General features: G+C 36.6%; 1 protein-coding gene across 1 annotated transcript in view; it reads right to left on the bottom strand.

Annotated features, from left to right (window-relative positions):
• The window catches only part of RASA1 (RAS p21 protein activator 1), a 101,074-nt gene that overhangs the window by 17,750 nt on the left and 65,724 nt on the right, over window positions 1-17,600 (bottom strand). The window contains exons 9-12 of the mRNA XM_052644433.1: window positions 17,178-17,256; window positions 8,474-8,594; window positions 7,720-7,876; window positions 2,769-2,856 (exon numbers count right to left, since the gene is read on the bottom strand). Of these exons, the coding sequence (XP_052500393.1) occupies window positions 2,769-2,856; window positions 7,720-7,876; window positions 8,474-8,594; window positions 17,178-17,256 (445 nt within the window). The remainder of the gene's footprint in view (window positions 1-2,768; window positions 2,857-7,719; window positions 7,877-8,473; window positions 8,595-17,177; window positions 17,257-17,600) is intronic.

Here is a 17,600-nt window from a genome sequence, read left to right as displayed (position 1 = left end):
TTAGCCAAAAAATAAATATATATGTAGTTAAGCAGTTGAGGCACCCTAAGGCAGAATTTAACTTGATACATTGCGTGAAAGGAATGCTGACTACAAAACCAACTGATAAATGTGATGACTGATTTGATGACTAGTTTTCTAATCTTTACCTTAGACCATGAAACATATAAGGGGATCTGGGTGATTTATAAGCCTTTCAAATATTAATGTTAGATATAAAATATTGCAGCCTAATATTAAAACTAAGTTGCAGATATATTCTCAAATGTTTAATACCCTACTACACTGGAGAAAGGAGAGAATAATTTTAGGTTTATAAGTTATAAACATGTTTGGCATACATGTTTCTAGTAAGCTCTGTACTATTGCTTCACTCAATTATGTCTTCAGTGTGTTGGCTACTTCAATGAATCTGAATTCTGTCAGTGTTTAGAGTACGTCTTTTAATAGGCAAATTTAAGACTAAGTCAATTACCATAGCTTTTATAAAGAGAAACCAATACAAATATTGTAAAGTAATTAGCCTCCAATTAAAATAAATAAATTTAAATTAAAAAAAGAGAGAAGACAATAACTAGAGATTCTACAGGTCACCAAAGTAACAAAATTTTGGAATGCCAGTGGCATTTTTGGACTTTAAGAGGTATATGAAAACACAAAATATGGAAAAGAGTATAGATAAATAAGAAAATGTTCTATTTATACATTATGTGAGATACCCAAAACATACTGAAACGTCATCAAGGTGTGTAACACAATCTTCAGAAAGAGAGAACATGATAAAATAACTGAAAGATAGGAAAGAAACAAACTTGAGTATCCTAACTCAATTTCTAACAATTAAAAAAAAATGTCAAAGTTACCGAAATATTATGAGCCCTATTTTTGCAAATTAGGGATAAATAAAGAGCCTCTTGATGAAAGTGAAAGAGGAGTGTGAAAAAGTTGGCTTAAAGCTCAACATTCAGAAAACGAAGATCATGCATGGCATCCAGTCCCATCACTTCATGGGAAGTAGATGGGGAAACAGTGGAAACAGTGTCAGACTTTATTTTGGGGGGCTCCCAAATCACTGCAGATGGTGATTGCAGCCATGAAATTAAAAGACACTTACTTCTTGGAAGAAAAGTTATGACCAACCTAGACAGCATATTCAAAAGCAGAGACATTACTTTGCCGACTAAGGTCCGTCTAGTCAAAGCTATGATTTTTCCAGTAGTCACATATGGATGTGAGAGTTGGACTGTGAAGAAGGCTGAGCGCCGAAGAATTGCTTGTGAACTGTGGTGTTGTAGAAGACTCTTGAGAGTCCCTTGGACTGCAAGGCGATCCAACCAGTCCATTCTGAAGGAGATCAACCCTGGGATTTCTTTGAAGGGAATGATGCTGAAGCTGAAACTCCAGTACTTTGACCACCTCATGCGAAGAGTTGACTCATTGGAAAAGACTCTGATGCTGAGAGGGATTGGGGGCAGGAGGAGAAGGGGATGACAGAGGATGAGATGGCTGGAAGGTATCACTGACTCGATGGACATGAGTCTGAGTGAACTCCAGGAGTTGGTGATGGACAGGGAGGCCTGGCGTGCTGCGATTCATGGGGTCGCAAAGAGTCGGACACGACTGAGCGCCTGAACTGACTGAACTGACCCATCCTCAAATGGTAAAGGATCTGCCTGCAATGCAGGAGACCCAGGTTTGATCCTTGGATTTGGAAGATCCCCTGGAGAAGGTCATGAATACTCACCCCAGTATTGTTCCTGGAGAATCCCAGGGACAGAGGGGCCCGGTGGGCTACAGTCCATGGGGTCACAAAGAGTCAGACTAATACTTTCACTTTTTTCACCCATGAAACAAGGTTTTATGTGTATTATAAGCTAACAATGAGTATTCAATTGTGATATTTTTTTCATGACATGAAAAATTATATGCAATTATGAGCCATAAAACACAATGGCTCCTTCATCAAGTTTATTCTACAGCCAAACATATCTTCATAATTTATGAATCAGGAGCCCAAGCCAGGACCCAGAGTTTTAAAAGCATCTGTCTCATATCCAGAATTGGCAAATTATCTTCTTTTTTCAATAAAGTCACATTCTTTCTTTCACCTCTAAACTACTTTCAGGTTCCTTCCACAGAGAATCAGCAGAAGAAAATACAGCCATATATCTACAAAACACCACTTAACACCCCAGAAATATTGTGGTTCAGAAAAATCAATGTATTTTTCAAAGGAGATCTTAAAAAACATTTCTTCACTTTACTTAAAATTTAATAAAAGTTTTAATAAAGGCACTGCACCTGGATCAATGGCTAATAATGAAAGAAAACATTATATCTAGACTTAGAAGAAAAATAGAAAAATTCCTCAAATTTTTCCTTGTGATGACAATTTCTATTTTTAGATACAGAGTTCAACCAGTGAAGAATAGCCAACGCTTATTAGCAAAACTAACTGACTTACCTTTTTGAGTGTACTGAGAATATCCACAACCTTTCTTCAGAGAAGATTTTAAATGAGCATTCTCAGTTGACCCAAACATCATAAGAGTATTTTAAGGTCAATTTAGAATGAAGTTTTCCCAATAACCCTTCACTATTTCTTTCAAAAATTTTTTTACACATGAAAGTTCTTATTGCTTAAAATAAAAGATGATTCGATTCCAGGCATCTTTTTTTATCACCTTAAGTGCATTAGTTTTCTATTCTAGTTAAGAAAATATGGACTGAATAAAGGTTTATAGTAGTTGAAAAAACATTTAACTTACCTCTGCCTGTTCTGGAGTTTCTCCTGCAAAGTAGAAGATGTAATGTTCTTCACTGAAGTGCTGAACCACTATCTGGAAACAGTTTGGCCTTTAAAATACAAACAAAAAGTTATTAGGAAGTTCAACAAAATGTACTGATTACAGCACTTATACCAACTTTAGAAAAAAAAATCAATATAATTATATAATTTATACAAAATTAACAATTCATTAGAGAAATAATCCACTGTACTAAATTACTAAAAAGAATATGTCAGCTGCATATATTTTAGAAAGCTTTCTGTCTGTACTACTGAAATCTATCAAAGTTTAAAAACATTTCAAAGTACTATGTAAATTATTTTAAAATAGAAAAGTTATAAGAAAATTGAAAAGTTAAAAGAAAATTGAAGCAGAAGTGCTAGAATTGCATATAGCTAATCTAAAGACTTTAAAACAAATAAAATGTTACTAAACTTGCAGCTTAAGGATGATATATAATATACATTTCTATGTACTGAGAAAAAACTAGACATTTGGGATTTTTTAGACCCAAAATGTTCTTAATGGCTATCTCTCAATAGATTATGGTAATTTTAATTTTCTTCTTTATAACTTTAAAATGTTTTTTAAAAACTGGCCATTTTTCATCTGTTAAAATGGAAATATCAACAAGCTTATTTTGAGGATCAAATGACCTAATGCTGCTGCTAAGTTGCTTCAGTTGTGTCCGACTCTTGTGTGACCCCATAGACGGCAGCCCACCAGGCTCCCCCATCCCCCGGATTCTCCAGGCAAGAACACTGGAGTGGGTTGCCATTTCCTTCTCCAATGCATGAAAGTGAAAAGTGAAAGTGAAGTCACTCAGTCAAGTCCGACCCTCAGCAACCCCATGGACTTCAGCCTTCCAGGCTCCTCCATCCATGGGATTTTCCAGGCAAGAGTACTGGAGTGGGGTGCCATTGCCTTCTCAGAATGACCTGATAGTAGCATACAATAAATATTAGTTCTGTTCTTCCTATCAGTTCAGTTCAGTCGCTCAGTCGTGTCCAACTCTTTGCGACCCCATGAATCGCAGCATGCCAGGCCTCCCTGTCCATCACCAACTCCTGGAGTTCACTCAGACTCCTGTCCATCGAGTCAGTGATGCCTTCCAGCCATCTCATCCTCTGTCGTCCCCTTCTCCTCCTGCCCCCAATCCCTCCTAGCATCAAAATCTTTTCCAATGAGTCAACTCTTCTACACTGCATATAATTTACTTGACAAGTAAATACAATATTAGTAGTTAACATATTTTTTGAAGACGTGTTGTTTTTCCAATTAGATTTGAAAGTTTAAAAGGACCTTCAAACTTTTGAAATTTAATAAGTGTTATTTGTATTTCTTGCTTTCACCAAAGAAATACCTTAGACCTTGGTGTTAGAAGGTCATAGCAAAATACCCAGAGTACAAGCTTAACATATGGATTAAAGATAAAAAACCATGTCTTCAATGCTTTAAGGATACCATAAAACAGTGGAATATGTCAATTGAAAACTTCTGATTCTGAAAGTGGTTTGTACCAGACTAACCCTCCTGGATGGATAAAATATAAACTAAACAAAATACAACTGTATGAAGTCACTGGAGAACAATGAGGTGGCTAAGACTTGAGGGACCAAGATATAATGAGGTGAGACTGACATTCTCCACAACTGTTCTTTTCAAGGTGTTTGCCAGTTCCTAAACTGTTAAGGGCAGGAAGCTGAGGTGATAAGTAGAAAGCATCTAAGAGGCTAAGAAGCTCACCAGGCACATTCAGAGTTTCACAGTGTGGGGAGAGAGAAATGAGTTCAGGGCCTTTAGATGAGGAGGCTTTCTGTTGAGAACCCTGAAGGGCTATGCTTTCAGAATTAAGAGCAAATCAGAGATAAAATAGCCTTCACCAAAACTTCATATTGATCTGCCTAGGAATCAACTGGAACTACCCCTACTCTAACTTATCTGGCAGAACAGTCCTCTCTGGAGGCAATAACATTATGTATAGCTTCTGCAGTTTGTCACATACTATATCCACTATTTAGTCAAACATAAGCTGACATCACAGCAATCAGGATCAAATGTCTGAACAGCTGAAAGAAAAACAAATGAGAAAGACCTACATATAACACAGATGTTGAGGACAGATACAACTTTCAAATATTTTCATAGTAATTAAAATTCTTTGAAAAAGGTTAAAAAAAGAGAATTTTGTTAGATAACTAGAAATATACAAGACAACTCAAGTGGAAATTATAAAGTGGCAAATGTAATAAATAAAATTAAGACCTCAACAAATGCATTTAACTACAGAAGAATAGTGAACTGAAAGACAAATCAGAAGAAAATATCCAACCTGAAGCACAGAAAGGAAAAAAATTATGAAAAACATAAAGGAAACTGTTTAAAAGACACATGGGATGTAGTGGATGGTCTATAACATGCAACATGAATTCCAGAAGATACAAGTGAGCGTGGCAGCAGGGCTGTTTAAACAGACACTAACAGAGAACTGTTCAAAACCGACAGGAGACATCAGGTCTTAAGAATAAAGAAGCTTTACAAACACCATAAATTTCTAAAAGTATTTTTTTTTTACAGTAGGCACATATTGATTTAACCTTTGAAGATCTAAGATAAGGAAAGATCTCAAAGCTTCCAGAGAAAGATGAAATAAGTATACACCTTGAAGAAAAAAATATATATTCATAATCTCTAAAAGAGAAAACAATTAGAATGAGAAAATTTTGGAAAGTAGAGACTAAGGCTAAAAGTAGAGACAAGGCTAAAAGAAAATAATCACCAAACCTAAAATGTAATATTCATCAAAAACATCCTTCTTAAACAGATAAAACAATAAGTACTGCCACAGTAAAAGATTCAGCCTAAGAAAAGATACAAGTACAAAACTCCCATGTAAATATTCAGTACAGCAATAACTCTGTATGACTGAAATGTCTTTCGACTTGTGCTTCTGAAAGTTAATATTTAAAGTAAAGCAGTATTAAAAGTCAGAAGTTTAATATAAAGAAACAGGAATATTAGAGACATCTCAATAATATTGAAAAAACCTGGAAAAATTGCACAGCTACACAACTAAAGCACTGGAGCCAACAGCTGAAGGGCAGTGCTGACCAGCAGTCCTACACCACAGGCTGGGTGTGCATAGCAGTCATCTCTACTGCTGGTAGAACTTTCACATTAGACTCCACCCAAATGCTCAAGGTAAGTCAGTATACTGGGCTCTATGCTTACACAAAGCAAGAAATATACAATGACTTTATCTATTTGATAACACAACAAATAGTGTAGTCTCAGGATTTTCAGTAGTTACTGGAGGAAATGGTCACTGCTCCTTTCTCTGGCACTGTTTGCCACCTTTGCTCTCATGAAGAAGTGGCTCCGTGAGAAAAACCTAGTATACACAAAGTAAGGCAGAGTAGCAAGATTGAGAGGAAGCCAGAGGTCTGATCCTACTACATCTGAAGGCCAAGTTTCCCATATTGTTAAGTGAGGGGAAAAAAATCTTAACTCCTATCTTACCCAGATTTGTCCCTTTTTTTGGACAGCTGTTTTCAAGAGATATTAAGAAGTGTTTGGGGCTGGGTATCAAGCAAGAGTATCAAGGTTAAATGAATTCATGAAATACTTCATAGTATTTTATGATGATTCATATAGTATTTCATGATGATTCATAGTATTTCATGTTGATTCACTCTTGATGATTCACAATACAAACTTGGGCTACAACTTCAAAATGTCCTGCTGTGTGGAAAATTATTTGTCCAATTCAGCATCTCCCAAACCTATTCGACCACTTAAAAGAGGCACTGTTAAATTTCAAATAATACTAATGTGATCTCCTAAACACAATTTGGAAAAAGTGACAAGCTTGTATGCTCTACAGGTATTTCTCTTGACGCTTTCCCAACTTAAATAGGAAAAACTGAAGTTGCCTAGTAGAAATGCCATCCTGCAGCAGAAAATAGATTGTTAAAAATGTGTTGTAATTATCCGTGTTTTCTTCATCATGCCTGTGTGCCTTACTCAGTCACCCAGTCATATCTGACTGTTTGCCATCCCCATGGATTGTTCGCCCACCAGGCTCCCCTGTCCATGGGATTTTCAAGCAAGAATACTGGAGTAGATTGCCATTTCCTTTTCCAGGGGATCTTCCTGACCTAGGAAGCGAACCAGCATCTCTTGTGTCTCCTGCATTGAGAGGCAGATTCTTTACCACTGATGCCACCTGGGAAGCCCCCATAGCAATACGTAATAAAATTGCTTGCTAAGTATACCCAAAAACACTCTAGAACGGATTCATAACAGATAGTCCATCAGTCAATCTTTAAGTGGTCAAATAGGTTTATTAATAATACTGATGGTGAAAGGTAAAGAAAGGCCCTTGTTAAAAAATCTAGATGGAATTAAGTGCTGAATTTGCCTTGTGATGTTCAGGATTTACTTCTATTTATTTTCTTAAAAACTGTGACATTAATGTAAGAAAAAAAGTTTTAATTTCAAATCTGAAATACTCTCTCCTCTTTTCTATTGAAATAATTGTTTTTATACTACAGCTTTCTTAGGAATCAAGTTAATATAGTACAACTGAGTGATCTAGTACTATCAGATGCATTGAGTTAACCAAGAATGATAAAATAGGAGAAAGGTGACAAGAATCAAAGTCATTCGAAAGACTGGCAGTAAGTGCAGGGCAACACACTGCATACAGAGTAAGTCTTTATACAAAAGATCCATAGATTTCTGTGTGATATAGTGGAAGTAGAATTTTATGCATAAGTTAGTCTAAAAGAGAAAAACAAAAATTATCCTAGAAAGTATATGTGACATTTTCAGATGATTTTCAGGCTCTCAAAATTGGTTTGCTTTGAAATGATCTGAACATACTATTATTAAAACAATTCCAAAAATATATAGGAAACCAATTTCTTACCTGCCAAAGAGACTTTCATGAACAACATAGACAGAACACACGCTGAGATCTATTAATCCTTTTGGTTTTGTAGCTCGTTTTTCACTTTCAAAATAAATAAGTTGGGCATCACTGCCCTCTAAGATAAAATATAAATTTTTCCACCTTTTTCCCTTTCCTGTTAAAAAAAAAACAAATTGTTTTCCCTTAGCCAAATAATGAACTATGAAGTCACTGATAGTAAAATTATAAAAATGATCATTGCTTAAAAAAAGTCAAATATATTTCATATTTCAATTTTTATTCCCAAAGCTTCATGAGAAAATCCTTATAAAATGAGAAATGTCCGTAATCTATCTGTAGAAAAATATTTTGTTATATTCCTTGTTTTAATGAATCACAAGGTAAGTGACAAGGGTACCTTAACAGTGTATTTAGAGACTTCATTACAATAAATCATTAAAATTCTCACTTAGCATTAATTCTTTTCTGGTCATAAGGGAAAAAAATCTCTTCTGCTAGTCATGCACCCCTCATCCCCCACATTTCTTAATGCCAAACTGAGGCAAATATATAAGCTAGAAACCTCAATGCCATGAATGTGATAAAAGTCAATATGAATTTTCACTTAAAAAAAGTTATGGACAGGTGACCAGGGGACCAAGAATCAGATGCCAACTTGTTAAATTCATATCTCAATGATAAGATTTATGCCCAGTACTCACAATGTTTCTATTAAGAAGCTGAATCTTTAGTCTTAAAAGTTTACACTTACCTTTTTTTAGAAGATAACCTTTTTTAACAATATTTTTATAAAAGGCATCCTTTGTTTTACGACGAATTGTATTATAAATTTCCTTGCCATCCACTGCATCATTGAGTACTTGTTCTTGATCCTGAATTTTCAAAAATATTAAAATTATTTCATGAATTCTTGATGGAAATGAAGTAAAATCTACTAAACTACCGACTTAAAAACCAGATTGTGCCTGTCTAGACATTAAAAAATAATACCAAAATCTAAAATAATGTAACAAATATATTAAGAGATTCTGCTTTCCAAAGAAATTTTCAAAAAGGTGTCCTTACCATTTCTCAAGAACTATTTTTTAAAATACAGTTTTTTGTGTGCTTTATAGCAACACTGTTTTGAAAACATGTATTTGTCCCAGCATAACTGATAGATTTGGACCAATCTGAGCATAAAGCAAATTCATGTTTGCTAATGCACAATTACATCCTCAAGAAACTGTGAGTGCAGAAAGCTGCACCCAGCTGAAATGAGATGCCTGGGAATATGCAAAATACATCCCAAAAGCCAACCGGCCTGCACAGATTCACTGAGTGTTATAAGCCATATCCATCCAGCCACATCTGGCGTCCTAATGTGTCTGATTTCAGATAGTCCTCCTTTTTACCACTTCCCACTATTTACAACCCTTCTGATGGCCTCTTCCACAAGAAAACTTCAGGCCTTTTTCAAGGTAAAGTGCCTTATTTATTGTACTACTTGATGTGAAAGTAACTGCTGTTTTTGCATTGTTGAACTCTGCCATCTGATTTTGGAATACATTCTTAAATAAATGTGGTTATGTTATACATCATTTTAATGCATATTTCTCGCTTTATGCTTTTCTGCCAATGACTTATTACTTGCTGTTTAGCTTTTAGACTGTGGAAATGATGTTAAGACAAAAAACAAATTCGAGTGATTTTTTTTATTCGAGTTCAAATGCATCGTAAAGCAGCGGAGATAACTCTCAACATAACCAACACATTTGGCCCAGGAACATGAACATACAGTGCAGTGGTGGTTCAAGAGGTTTTTGCAAAGTAGGCCTTGAAGATGAAGAGCATAGTGGCTGGCCATCGTAAATTGACAACAACCAATTGAGAGCAATCATCAAAGCTGATCCTCTTACAACTACCCAAGAAGTTGCTTAAGAATTTGTGTCAATCATTCTACAGTATTTGGCATTTGAAGCAAATTGGGAAAGGTGAAAAATCTCCATTAAGTGGGTGCCTCATAAGCTGACCAAAACTCAAAAAAAAAAATCATTTTGAAGTGTCATCTCTTCTTCTACACGACAGTGAACCATTTCTCTATCTGATGTGCAACGAAAAGTGGATTTTATACAGTCAGCTCAGAGGCTGGAGTGAGAAGAAGCTCCAAAATACTTCCCGAGTCAAACTTGCACCAAAAAGCAGTCATGGTCAGTGTTTGGTTGTCTGCTGCTGGTCTGACCTACTACAGCTTTCTGTATCCTGGCAAAAACATTACATCTGAGAAGTGTGCTCAGCAATTTGATGAGCTGCACCAAAACTGCAATGCCTACAGCTGACTTTGGTCAACAGAAAGGGCCCAATTCTTCTCCACGAGAATGCCCAACTGCACATTTCACAACCAACGCTTCAACAGTTGAACAAATTTGGCTGTTAAGTTTTGCCTCATTCACCATATTCACCTAACCTCTCACCAAATGACTACCACGTCTTCAAGCATCTCTGACAACTTTTGCAGGGAAAACACTTCCACAACCATCAGGACACAGAAAATGCTTTCCAAGAGTTTGTTGAATCCTGAAGTATGGTTTTAATGCTACAGGAATAAACAAACTTATTTCTCAGTGGCAAAAATGTGTTGATTGTGATGGTTCCTACTTTGATTAATAAAGATGTATTTGAGCCTAGCTATAATGATTTAAAATTCATGGTCTAAACCTGTGAATACATTTGCAACAACCCAGTATTTAAATATTTCTTACCTATTTAGCACATATAAAAACTCTGCTAATTGTTACTAGTTTCTTATCTTTATGTGTCACTGATGATGCTTTTCAGTGTTGTACCCGTAACTCCACCTTTCCCATAATCCTGTGGGGTTTATTGCATGGTTTTATATGACACTGAACTATAGGAAGACATGTATCTTAACTGCTAAATCCCCACAACCCCCTATAATAAAAGAATTAGGATGTCAGGAAGAATATAAAGATATAAGTGCCTTTATAATGATCTTCCCCAAAGAAGTCAATCTTCAATATTACCATTTAGTCCAATGGACCCAATTTTAGTTTTTAGTTTCTTGTTTGAGCAGCAAGAATTAATATTTTATGACTTTTTCTTAGAGATTCATGGATCCGGCTGACCATTTTATACCTAAGATATGTTATAGAATTTTCATGAATCCTCTTTTTTCCTACATCTCTGCTATTTTATCATCGTAGGAACCATTTCATCATGACTCAACAATTATACTCAAGTATGCTGAGGAGAATGGCAAACCATGGCACACAGACCAAATCCAGCCCACTGCCTGTGTTTGGACGTAGAGTTTTACTGGAACACAGCCATGGTCATTGTTTTACATACTGTGTGTTGTTGCTTCACTACAAAGGCAAAGTTTAAGTAACTGAGACAAAGACTGAATGGCCCACAAAATCTAAAATATTTAGTATCTGGTCCTTTACAGAAAAGTCTGCCAACCTTTGGCCTAGAGGCTGATGCAACAGTGAAATAAACCAATTTTATTGCATCACCTTTGGCACTTTTTACTTTGTTGCCAACTACTGCAGCATCTTTCAAAAAATATAAAAGGCCATCTTTGTTATCTGTTTATTAGTTTTCACTGAGTGCAAATAAAAATTCAGAATTCTTAATTTTCTGCCCATATTAGCAAAAAGAAAAAAGTGAAAAAGATGTTTGACAATTACAAAAGGAATCAGATGATGAAAGCAAAGCAACACCAATACTCTGTGACCTACTAACTATGATGATAAAATTGATTTTGATAAGCAAAGTTTCAGACTATAATTCTTGATATGGTAATATCCTTGATGAATTGTCTCAAACTCAAGAATGTGCTGAGAAAATGTTGTATTTCTAGGGAAATAAAGGAAATATGGTGCACTCATCTAGTTAGTGATTCAATAGAAAGGACATCATGCAATAATTTGTGACAAGAAATCTAGATAAACCTGTTTCCTAACAGAAAATGAGGATTCTTAAAACTTTTATAATTTCCATCAAGATTTACTCATATGGCTTATAAATGGACAAAGGTATTTCACATTTAAAGGTTACTGGAAGGAAACATATAATGTAGAAGTGTAAAAATTCACCATATTGATCATTCTAATTGATGTTTATAAACCTAAAAGTATATTTACAGAGTATAGAAGACTGTACTATCCAACAAAATTATGAAACAAAGTTTTCCAAAGTATTACAGCTAATGTTGCAAGAACAAGAAAGAATCAAACTAGAAGGCAGCTGAAATATATTTAAAATCTAGAATCAGTACTGCATTTTGACAGTAAAAATGTGAAAAGAACCAGAGAAATTATAAGCAAGAACTATTATAAAAGCTGTATCTGAAATTAGGGTTTACAAGATGGATATGATTCAGGTCCATACAAGACAGTGGATAACAGTTAGCTGCCTTCTATTTCAGGAACAAGCCTTTATAACCAAGGAAATATATGCATAGTACATCATGAGAAACACTGGACTGGAAGAAACACAAGCTGGAATCAAGATTGCCAGGAGAAATATCAATAACCTCAGATATGCAGATGACATCATCCTTATGGCAGAAAGTGAAGAGGAACTAAAAAGCCTCTTGATGAAAGCGATAGAGTGAAAAAGTTGGCTTAAAGCTCAACATTCAGAAAACAAAGATCATGGCATCCGGTTCCATCACTTCATGGGAAGTAGATGGGGAAACAGTGGAAACACTGTCAGACTTTATATTTTTGGGCTCCAAAATCACTGCAGATGGTGACTGCAGCCATGAAATTAAAAGACACTCCTTCGAAGAAAAGTTATGACCAACCTAGATAGCATATTCAAAAACAAAGACATTACTTTGCCAACTAAGGTCCGTCTAGTCAAGGCTATGGTTTTTACCTGTGGTCATGTATGGATGTGAGAGTTGGACTGTGAAGAAGGCTGAGCGCCAAAGAATTGATGCTTTTGAACTGTGGTGTTGGAGAAGACTCTTGAGAGTCCCTTGGACTGCAAGGAGATCCAACCAGTCCATTCTAAAGGAGATCAGCCCCTTGGATTTCTTTGGAAGGACTGATGCTAAAGCTGAAACTCCAGTACTTTGGCCACCTCATGTGAAGAGTTGAGTCATTGGAAAAGACTCTGATGCTGGGAGGGATTGGGGGCAGGAGGAGAAGGGGACGACAGAGGATGAGATGGCTGGATGGCATCACTGACTCAATGGACGTGAGTGAATGAACTCCGGGATTTGGTGATGGACAGGGAAGCCTGGCGTGCTGCGATTCATGGGGTCGCAGAGAGTCGGACACGACTGAGTGACTGAACTGACTGACTGACATTTAAATTCTTATTAAATTTCTAATAAAGTTTTTTTTTGTACTAAACCTTCATTCTTACTACTTCAAATTATTCAGAAAATGACCAAGAAAAAAATTTTTTAAGATACACTGCACCCAGATGATAAATAGTGATGACTGTGTCCCTAGTTGTATATATTTGTACTTATCAATTTTTATCACAGTAGTGATAATATTTACTCTTCAGTACAGAATGGGGCATATTTGTAGTCTACCTGGTGGCTCAGTCAGTTAAGACTGCCTGCTATGCAGGAGACCCAGGTTCGATCCCTGGGTCAGGTAGATCCCCTGAAGAAGGGAATGGCAACCCACTCCAGTATTCTTGCTTGGAGAATTTCATGGATAGAGAAGGCTGGCAGGCTACAGTCCTTGGGGTCACAAAGAGTCGGACACGACTGAGCCACTTTCACCCCCTCATTTAAGACATTACAACACTGACATTTGAATTTAAATACCTGAATTCAGGATTATATAAATCTTTCCTATTTAACATAAAGGCTGGTCAACTGATATACAACACCTACATTAGAAGACACTACAGGCAGGGACACCACTTCATGTTCCAAGTTTTGGTAAGTTACTAGATGACAGGAGGGAAGGCTTCTCAGCCTACTCTTTCTACAAAGTTCTGGAGAAGGAAGTCTCATACATTCCTCCCAAAGGGAAGCAGATTATCTGATTGGTGAGAGTCTAACAACCACTGAAGCAAGTTTTCGCACAGAGGTTAGGTGTGCAGGCTCCTACTTCAGTTGTAAATCCTTTTCTCAGGGAATAGCTAAGAAAACTCATTTGATAAATGAATTCAATAAAAGTTCTTTGAGTGCCAGTTCTTGAGATACATCAGTGAATAAATCAAAGATCCTTACCCTCAAGGAACTTAACATTCCAAATATGGAAAGAGATAATAAACATAGTGAATAAGAAAACTGAATTGTATGTTAATAGACGGTAAGTGCTCTACAGGGTAGGGCAAGCAGCAGCAATAAATAATATGTACCAGTAGGTCTCAATTGTGAAGCTAATACTTAAGCAAAATTTGAAAGAAGAAAAAGAATGAGGCGAGTGGATATTTGAGGGAAAGTCATTTTGGGCAGAGTGAACAGCTGTAGCAAAAATCCTAATGCAGCAAAGATCCTGACATATTTTCTTTTTAATAGCAGAGAAGCCAGTGTGAGTGGAGATGAGTGAGAGAGAAGGATGGTAGGAAGAGTTCAGAAGCACCACGGGACACTGCACTAGGGTCCTGCACGCTACTGCAGGGACTCTGGCTTTTACTCTGGATGAAAAAGACCACCTCTTAGTATCAAACAGAGGCGTGAAATGGTCTGACTCACATTTTAAATGGATCCCTCTGACTGTGGTACAGTTTTAAAGGGAAGTTGGGAGCAGAAGGAGGTAGAAACAAAGAGATGATATTCTCTAATAGTTAGAATCCTGCTGGGAAAGATAGCTAAGTGTTGGCATTTCTCAAACTTCTACTGGAACATACTTTTACTCCAGGCCCAAAATATTTCTGGTGATGGTTAAATTCTATATATACTTTGAAGGCAGAGGTGGCATGACGATCCTGACAGTTTAAATACAGAGTATAAGAGACAAAAAGAAGAGTCAAGGATGACTTGATGCCTTAAGTAATTTACTTACCTTCTCTGGTCCCATTTTTCCTATCTGTAAAATGGGCGTAATTACAGAATCAACCTCATCGAATTGTTTAAAAAGTTAAATAAATTAACACATGTAAGACATGGTGTCTAAAATAGTGTTCAAAGGGCTCCTCCTTTCTTCTAGTATCTGTCTCAGGAAGTGTTAGTTCCACCAAGTAAAAGACTTTCTCTTTCAGCATCTTACCCTGAGTAGGGGTATGCAGGGTAACCTTAGGGAGAATGAACTGATTCTGTTAGCTAATCACTTTTACAATAATGAAAGAACATTACTAGCCTTTGGGTTCTCTAACAGTTAGAATCCTTCTGAGAAGGACAGGTAAGTGTTATTATTCTCAAATTTTTCTGTAAACTACTTTTACTCTAGACCCAAAATAATTGACTTCAAATAGCATTTAATGGTTTCTATGAAGTAATCAAATTGCTCTGTAATCAGCATCAGTTATTTCTGAAGTACTGAAAGCATTATAGGCACTTTTGCAAATGACAATACTTGGAAGTTTGTTCAGTTGTGAAACAGTGACACAAGAATAAGACACAATGTATGTCTGAAGTAAGTTTAAGTTTTAAAGCTATTTTAAAGTTTACTAAATGTCAAATGCTACTTATTTTTCTAACTATAAAAAATTTAGTTAGAAAATTCTAATAAGACAAATTTAGGACGGGAAAAATGCGTGCATGACTTGTGAGCAAATAAAATTACTGAAACAGCCAATCTGAATTAGAATGCAGAATACAGTAACAGAAGTGAGTGGCAGGATCCATCATTTGTAGGTAAAGGCACCTCTGATCCAATAAAAAGATCCTAAGCAGTGGTTTCTAGAAAGCATATACCATACTACATAAAAAAACAGTAGGCAAAGTCTGCCAGAACTGCGAACAAAAGGGTTGGGTGGGTGTAGGTGTGGGTGTGTCTATGTCAGTCGTATCTGATGCTTTGCAACCCCATGGACTGTAGCCTCTGTCCATGGGATTCTCCAGGCAAGGATACTGGAGTGGGTTGCCATGCTTTCCTCCAGGGATCTTTCCGAACCAGAGATTGAACCTGGGTCTCCTACATTGCAGGCAGATTCTTTATCATCTGAGCCCCCAGAGAAGCCCCAACAGAAGTGGTACATAATTGCTAACTACAGATATTAGGAAGGTGTCAACAAGGAAGTGAAACTTGAGATGTAAACTTGAAAGGCAAAGAGGAAGAAACTGACATGGAGTTCGAAACAAAGCACTGGAAACACAACACAAAACTGCCCTCATGAACTTTCTATCTACCAGGAAAGCATGAGGAAACGAAGCAAGATTATATTAAAATGTGACAAGATGATTCTTAAATTTATATTAAGCATCAGAATAATGTTTCTCTCTTAAGTAGCAATTAATAGTCGGTTATAACCATCATAAACTAATTTGTTAGGAGGAAATAATGAGACGCTCAAGACACTACAAAAAACCGTGGAAGTTTAGCGGGGACCCAAAACCCCTCACAATCCTTCTTTACATCCCGGGAAATTCACTACCCCCATTTTGCACATAGGAAAATTCTTAATCACTCTTTTGATGTACCTTTTACTTACCCTTTACCCACCACACTTTAGGAAGTATGGGCAAGATACAGAAGCTATAATCACCTAGGCATTAAGCACCTAGCGTTCAGCAGGAGCTCTCGTTCAAGGCCAGCCCTTTTTATGCTCTGCATTTCAGTCACTCTTGCCTGCTCTAGGACCTTGTACATGGGGTACTGCCACTATCCCATCCCTCACCCACCACTCACTTTCCTCAAGTACACACATGCTCAAAACTCTCTCACCATAAAACTACCGGCAAATAAAACAAAGAAGTTACAAGTTTAAACCCCTTTTTGCCCTACATCTTCTTCTAGCTACTGTTTTTTATTTTCTTTACTTCCCAAGAGCTGCCCTGGTGGCTCAGATGGTAAAGCGTCTGCCTCCAAGGCGGGAGACTTGGGTTTGATCCCTGGATTGGGAAGATCTCCGGGAGAAGGAAATGGCAACCCACTCCAGTATTCTTGCCTGGAGAATCCGACGGACAGAGGAGCATGGTAGGCTACAGTCTATGGGGTCGCAGAGAGTCGGACACGACTGAGTGACTTCACTTTTTTTTTTTCCCCAAGCTCACCTAGATAAACTTGGCTGTGATTTATTCTTGCTGTCTCCACTTTTGCCTCCAACAAACTCACTCCTTGACCCAGTGCAACTTGGTTTCTGTCCCCACCACTCCTTCTACTCTCAAAAAGCCACCAAGGACTTCCTAATTATCTAGAACCAACATAAAAACTAAGAGATTCTCTTACAAATGTTCACTTTCTGAAAGAATCGGAATAATCAGCAGTTTTAAATTTTATCCAATTTCAAATGCATGGATGTGTGCATAACCATATCACCAAAAAAGCATTTTAAATTAAAAAGCTGATTACTGCAAAAAGAAAAACAACACTGACCTGCATGGGTACAGGTTCCTTAAGATAATACCCTTCAACAATTTGTTCTTTTCGATAGTGATCTATGATGTCCCCAATGCTGTTAAAATAAAAATTACTAACACTGACATAATTTGTCTCATAAAAATTGCAAATCTTAAAAATACACACAAATCTTGTTAGCAAGGATTATCTGTTTGCAAGTTTTTTTCCAAAGTATATAGCCAGAATGTAGTAATAGAACACATGATCATTACAGTCACATTACTTTAGAAAAGCAAGAATGTTCCTAATATTGATTTACAGGTCAGAAATACTTGACTCAGAGACTTCAGTTTTCCACACACATAATCTAAGCACCACTATATGTGAGGAAAGGATTAAAAGTCTACTTTTTTTTTCTTTTTGTTTTTAGACAAAAATATCTGAGAGATTGAACAAGAA

Source organism: Budorcas taxicolor, chromosome 7, assembly GCF_023091745.1.
Source record: "Budorcas taxicolor isolate Tak-1 chromosome 7, Takin1.1, whole genome shotgun sequence".
NCBI classification, from domain to species: domain Eukaryota; kingdom Metazoa; phylum Chordata; class Mammalia; order Artiodactyla; family Bovidae; genus Budorcas; species Budorcas taxicolor.
The sequence above is the reverse complement of the archived record's forward strand: the minus strand, read 5'-3'. Positions and strand labels throughout refer to the sequence as shown.